General features: G+C 54.9%; 1 protein-coding gene across 1 annotated transcript; it reads right to left on the reverse strand.

Annotated features, from left to right (window-relative positions):
• Positions 1–2,079: 2,079 nt before the first annotated feature.
• LOC123067550 (mitogen-activated protein kinase kinase kinase 17) lies at positions 2,080–6,111 on the reverse strand. The gene is made up of 2 exons (XM_044490297.1): positions 4,648–6,111; positions 2,080–2,484 (listed from the first exon to the last, which is right to left on the reverse strand). The coding sequence occupies exons 1-2, from the start codon at positions 6,004–6,006 to the stop codon at positions 2,080–2,082; spliced, it is 1,764 nt and encodes a 587-aa protein (XP_044346232.1). The 5' UTR covers positions 6,007–6,111.
• Positions 6,112–6,953: the final 842 nt, after the last annotated feature.

The following is a 6,953-nucleotide window of genomic DNA, read 5'->3' on the forward strand; positions in this document are numbered from 1 at the left end:
GTGGTTCATGCAGCGACGCGCGTGGCGCGAAAGAGCAGGAGGAGCGGCGCACGTAGCCTGGCCGGCACAGAGTTGATCGCCCGGGCAGAGCAGGCATTTGGCAAGGCCTCGCCGCCTGCCTGCCTAGGGACGACACGGCGAGCTCGCTAGATAGAATCTGTTCGGTGGCTTGCACATATGTCAGCCTCAAGTTATCTCGTCGGACGGTCCATCCCATATTGTATTTCCGTATCGCAGGCGGCGGCGAGCAAGTTTGATGCAATCAGACCAGCTCCCTCCAGCGGTGGTCAGAAAATGGATACGTACTGCCTGCCGCTCTGCCTCAGTTTGCTGCCCGCGAAATGTGTCCGCAACAGAGGCGCGCAACCGACTGTGTGTTTTGCCGATCCACGCCCGTGCCGCCGGCTGGCACTGGCACTGCATGGTTTGATCTGTGTAAACCTGTTTGGACCTTGTCGTGAATTAATCACGCCTTGGCTTGGCGATAAACATCCCCCCTGGCCAGGCCAGGCCAGCGAGGTGACAACCCTCCTCGCATCCATCGAATCATTCTTAGCTCAGCTTATTAGCTCACGGCAGAACCTAAAAAAGACCTGAACTTATCTTCGTTATATATACTACAGGTATGTATGAGCTCGCACCTGTCGCGGAACACTCGTGGTAGTGAGTTGGCATTGCTGGTAGGTGCTCCGCCCCGAATCCACCACTACCTGTCACACTTGTCCCCTCGACAAGTGTCGAGAGCGCAGCGTTTCTCCTCATCGTTGGAGTATATTTTTCGCGTGGGGAAGCCGGAAAAGTGCTGGCGTTTTGTTCTTGGTGCAGCAGCACGACACGTCGCGGCGTCGTAACGGGCGGCGTTATACTTGCGTTGCCTCAATTATTAGAATTTTCGTGCCCTTTTCATAGAAAGCAGTGGATACGGAGTAATAGATTGTACTCCCTCCGTTCCTTTTTACTTCGCGTATAAGTTTTGGTCAAAGTCAAACTACACAAAGTTTGACCAAATTTATATTAAAAAATATGAACATCTACAATACTTAAACTATATAATATGAAAATATATTTCATGGTGCATCTGAAAATGTTAATTTCACATTATGAATGTTAATATTTTTTAATATAAAGTTAGTCAAACTATGCAAAGCTTGACTTTGACCAAACCTTATATGCAGACTAAAAAGAAACGGAGGGAGTACTACTTGAGAATTTGTTTATTTATGTTGGCCAGAGACACTGCGGAGTACCGACGCGATGTAGAATAGAGCACATTTTCCTATATAAAACACCATGGTACGGACGCCGTAGTGTAGTCGGCACTTTTATTTTTGCGAATCTAGTCGACATTAATAATACGACTAGCAGTTGATCGGTGAACGGTGAGGCGCTGTGGCCGGGTGCGTAGGCCCTCCTGAGCTCAGTTGACATTTGCGGAGTCATGATGCCTTCGTCTTCTTTTTCTTTCTTTTCTATTGGCACCACTGTCTGACTTCTCTGTAGTGTTCGCACGCCAGGAATGAAATGACTAACAGGACGGAAGTCAACCCTGCACTGCTCACACTTAACTATTCATGCCTACTGTTGCATTGGACCATTATATATTTTTCCTTTCCCAAAGATAATCGTTAGAATTTTGGATGCGTATAAACGCTTTGAGATCGACAGAGCTGAGAGGAGTACAAAGAGTACGAGTTTGATCAACAAGCTTAATACCAGCTCGGCTGACTGTGCACATGTTCGAAGCCGGTTGGTCTAAAATCACGGGCCGTTCCACCTGTAGTTGTTCGGTGCCGCCAAAGCACGCTTGGTCGCTTAGTTTTTTCCTTCTTTCTTTTTTGAAAAAATGAGCTGGGAGGCTGAGCTGGCCACGACGACACTGAGTTTTTCCAGTCCTATTCACCTACAATTTTGTTGGATAGTGATTACATGGCACCTGCCGAGGTAATAACATGCCACCTGGCAAGAGTATTTAACCAAAAACTACCACAATTGACGAAAACGTGACGAAAAACTACCACTTTACATTTTTGTGCGAAAAACTACCACTTTTTGTCTAATCTTTGACTAAAAACTACCATGTCAGAAAAGCGCCCGATTCGCCTCGCGGAGCCGCACCACGGCGCCGCCTGCGCCCTCCAGCGCCGACATGCGCCGCCGGATCTCCACCTCCCGCTGCATGTCCTCGGCGTCGGCGGCGCGACGCAGCCACTTGCGGCGGGTGGTCTTGCAGGTCAGCGCCTCGCCCGTGGCCGCGTGCTCGCAGCGGCGCGTCACCCCGAACTCCCCGCGCCCCAACTCCGCGCCCAGCCGATACCGCTTGGCGAAGCCCTCCCCGCCGGGCGCGCACTGGTCGTCGTCGCCCAGGGTCGACCTGCGCTTCTTCTTGCAGCAGCAGCTGCCGCTGTTGGCGTCGCTGTCGGGGGGCAGTCGGCGGCGCTGGCCACGGGCATGATGGCGGCGGCGGCGCGCCTCCGGGCCAGCATCCTGGAGGCCGCGATGACAGAGTAGCAGCCACCCATGGCGCCGTCGCACGGCCAGACGGACGCCGCAGGCTGTCGTAGAAAGGTGGCGCAGGTAGCGGGGCTTGCCGGCCGGTGGGGGCAAAGCGGCGGAGTGCACGTGAGGTGTTTGAGGAAATGCCGGAGAGAGGAGGAAGAAGATTGATGCTGACAGGTGGGCCCATCCTGTCAGAAAGGTGTTTAGAAGAGGCGAATCGGGCGCTTTTCTGACATGGTAGTTTTTAGTCAAAGATTAGACAAAAAGTGGTAGTTTTTCGCACAAAAACGTAAAGTGGTAGTTTTTCGTCACGTTTTAGTCAATTGTGATAGTTTTTGGTTAAATACTCCACCTGGCAACCATCATCCAAACGGCTTATAGTTCGTCGAACGAAACCCCACTTACCAAAATCCGGAAGCAGGAACTGAAACGTTCTGGATCTTTCCAGAATCAGGTAGCCACCGATGCATGTGATGTTTGTGCCAAACGTTTCAGGCCTCTCTAGAATCTTCTAGCCTCATCACCGTGTCCCGAAGTAAGGGTGAAAGCAACAGAGAGCATGCAGTGGCAAAGCAACCAAGACAGACAGGGGAGGCCTCGAGAGCGAGAGAGGCAACCCGAGAGGCGTGGACTCTTCCGTTGCACGAGTCGGCAGCCATATCATTTCCCAAACCCAAATGCCATTTCCCCGTGGATTCCATAGGATGTTCTCGCATCTTCCATAGGAGTAGAGTAGTCCTTATCCCGTGTGGCCCAATCAGATGGTGCCCGTCTGTACACCGTGCTCCCGAAAGTTGCAAAATGTTGGAGACGATGATAGGTGCCGGCCGACGGGCGAGCTGCAGAATCAGACAGACTACGCGGCCGACTGGCGACTGAGCAGTGAGCACAGGGCCTCCACGCCGCGCCCCGCTCGACACGTACGCACACGTATTGGCTTAACCAGTGGCGGTACGTGACGGCCGGACAATCACCGAAGGACGGCAGCGGCGCCGCCTGCCGTGCTCGTACTCATCGCATGTGGTAGCAGTGCGGCGTGATGGAACCGGTGATACATGGGCTGCGTCAGCCGGCGCCGGCCCCACGCACGCACGCACGCACCGACGCGCGCCACCCAGAGGCCAGAGCTGCATGGCGATGCGCCGCTCGCTAGCTCGGAATGCGATCAGGTGACATGCGCTCCGATGACATGCACGATGACATGCGGCTCAAATTTAAATTTAAACATTACAAAAAAATCTGAAAAAAATCATGCATGTTTACATCACATATTAAGACAACCCCTAAAAATTTCAGATCAAAATTCGAAACATACATCGAGAAACAAAAAAGAAAAATCTGTCATGAATAGTTCCTGAACGGTTCTCTATAGACTATTCACATCTGAGTTTTTCTTTTTTATTTCTCGATGTATGTTTCGAATTTTGATCTGAAATTTTTAAGGATTGTCTTAGTATATGCTGTGAACATGCATGATTTTTTTCAAATTTTTTCGCAATGTTTAAATTTGAATTTGGGCCGCACGTCACCGTGCATGTCACGCATGTCACCTAATCCGAGTCCCTTCCGGGGCGGTGGCTCGGGCGGCTAGGTCCCCGGGGCGGCGGGGAGAGGCATATATCCATCCCATTTTCCCTGGCCCCTATCGCGAATTAAAAGGGGCGGGTACGGCTCGGTCCCCCTTTGCTTGAGCGGACGCCCGCGCCGCCGTCGCTGGCTTTCCCACTCGGGACGGGAGGGGAGGCTTTCTTCTTGCCGCGCGATCCATTCATTAATCAAGCAAGTGGAGGCGTACGCACGAGATGGCGTGGGCTGACGCCCGCACCTCCAACGCCAAGTCGGCCCGCCCGTTTCGTGGCCGAGAGGCCGAGACGATCCGGCCGTGTCGACCTGTGATGGAAGATGGAATTGTTTGGCATGGAATAAACCGCACGCTTCGTCCAAAGCCTTAGCTTCTCAGCACAAGGAAACAGTCATTTCGTGGTTTTTCTTTCCTTGCCGTGCTACCACAGGCAAAGCAAATGCCCATTCTTCTCTACTGCGTAGTCACTTACTATCTACTACTGTGGTACTGTAGTTGTGTAAGTTTTAGGAAGATTTTTGTTGTGAGTTGGAGTGTAAAGAGGGAGACGCACTGTGTTCTCCACGCACGGCTAGAAATTCAGTACTGGTCCAGAACAGAGTAGGAACGCAAGAGAGATTGTCAGAACGGCACAGCAAGATTTGTGGAAAACGAAACTTTTCTATTGCAAGAACTCGATTATTACAGGGTACATGTGATGATGAAAGTACATCTCTATCTGAGCTCGAACACACTTGGTTCTGGCGGTCCACCGAAGGATCAGCGGCCAGGATGGTATCGTCACCGAAAGGCTCATCCTCTGCGTCCACTTCATGTTCATCACTTGAAAGGGTGCCGACGACAGCTACGTCTTCAGCTGGCACCGCCGGGGACCCGAGCACTTTGCTTGGCGCCCTGCTGGACACATCAGCTGGCCCCTTGGTTGCTGCTGGTGAATCGCAAGCTTCGCACTGCTCGCCGAGCACGTCGATCCAGCCTTCGTCGGAGTCCCAGTCCGGCAAGACGGAGCACGACAATGACTTGATCCTCTCGGACGGGCTCTCCGAAACCTCCTCCTCCTCCTCCTCTTCCTCGTCGGTCTCCGATTCCCAGAATGCTGCGTCGAGCGTGCTCTTGGGAGACACCCACCTGGCCTTGGCCTCTCCTGCCTGCAATGCCACGAACGGGTGCTCCAGGAGCTGCGCCGCCGTGCACCGGTCGCGGGCGTTCCTCGCGAAGCACATGGCGAGGAAACTCTTCGCCTCCGCTGACAGCCACGTCGGCACCTCCGGCACGGCGTCCGTGTACCCAATCCGGTGGACGGCGGCAAGGACGTTGTCCATCTCGCCCCACGGGGCGCGCCCGGTGGCCATCTCGACGACCGTGCAGCCGAGAGCCCACACGTCGGCGGCCGGCCCCTGCTCTTCGCCTCGTGCCACCTCCGGGGCCATGAACGCCGGCGTGCCTCCGATCGGCCCGGCCGAACCGAGGGCCCTCGCGCACCCGAAGTCGGCGATCATGGCGCGCCCGTCGGCGCCGATCACTACGTTCCTCGACTTGACGTCGCCGTGCACGAGCGACTTGCCGTGGATGTAGGCGAGCCCGCGCAGGACGTCCGCCGCGTACGCCCGGATGGCGCGCTCCTCCAGGCGGCCCCCATTCCTCGCGGCCTCGTCGGCGAGCGAGCCGCCGGGGGCGAACTCGAGGAAGAGGTGGTAGGAGCCGTCGCGGTCGCCGCCGCCGCCGATGCAGCCCACGACGTGCGGCGAGGAGAGCCCGGAGAGGATCCCCTGCTCCCGGCTCAGCTGCGCCGCGTCCGCCGCGCGCACGGACTTGACCGCGAACAGCTCCCCCGACGCGGCGTCGGCCGCCAGGGTGACCACGGCCCCCGACGCGCCGCAGCCGAGCGTCCGCAGGCGAGTCCATTGCCCGCTCACGGCGATCGCCATTCTTGCTTGTCTGCGTGTGTGGTTGCTCTGGGATGGGATGCGCCGGTGATCTTGTTGTTGTTGTTTTTGTTTGGTGTGCGTTGGGTTTGGGTGGCCTGTGGTTGCGCGCGTTTATATATCCATGGAAGCAATGGGGTTAGGAGGGGAAGGGGAAGGCGAAGACGACTTGGAGCTAATTGGGTGGGGATTAGATTAGGGGGCCGATCGGGGCGGGGAAGGTGTTTGGTGTGTGTCAATGCTCAACTTGGCGAGGCAGAAAGCGTGGCTTGTGCGTTCTACCCACGCGCGGCAATTGGACGCTGTTTCTTTTCCATCATTTTTCCGTGCGTTTGTGTGGGTGGGAACGCGCGGCGGCTCATGCGGTCAATCAACCGACGGGCGCCCGCGCCTGACGCTCGCTCGCTCGCTGCACATGCCGCCGTCAAACGCATCCATCTCCTCTCCTCTCCTCTCCGCCAGTCGCCACCAACGGCACTTGGCCCATGCATCCCACTGTCATTGTTATTTCTGCCCACTCAGCGAATCAATCTCCTCGCAGTATTGTTTTTGTGGCGGTGCAGCAATACAATATGCTCACCTTTTTGGGACTTTTTCTATGCGACCATCATTTTGGGCAATGGAGCCAAAACACCTTTTTGGGACTCCCCATAGCTTCTTGGGCGGAAACCGAAGAACATTGCTCCTTTAATATACGGTGCCTCCACGCATAAGAATTGAAAAGTGCGTGAAGCCTGCTTGGATTCTTAAGATCAACCATAACATCGTCGCTTCCATTGCCCACATCCGTCAGTTCTTCACGTTATGGATGTTGGTGCATGATCTACACCTGGACACACAAGCTGACGATGACATTATCTAGAAACATGCCAATAACGGGATCTACTCGGCGGCCACTGCATACAAGGCACAGTTCCTCGGCTTGACGCTATCGCCTATGGACTTCATGA

The sequence above is a fragment of the Triticum aestivum genome, chromosome 3B, assembly GCF_018294505.1.
Source record: "Triticum aestivum cultivar Chinese Spring chromosome 3B, IWGSC CS RefSeq v2.1, whole genome shotgun sequence".
NCBI lineage: Eukaryota > Viridiplantae > Streptophyta > Magnoliopsida > Poales > Poaceae > Triticum > Triticum aestivum.

What these genes read in the sequence shown, in the direction of transcription:
- LOC123067550 (XM_044490297.1), bottom strand. Translation starts at nt 6,006, where the DNA reads ATGGCGATCGCCGTGAGCGGGCAATGGACTCGCCTGCGGACGCTCGGC. An exon ending in CCAGTACTGAATTTCTAGCC is followed by an intron (nt 2,485 to 4,647) that starts GTGCGTGGAGAA and finishes CGCGGCCTCCAG; the next exon opens with GATGCTGGCCCGGAGGCGCG.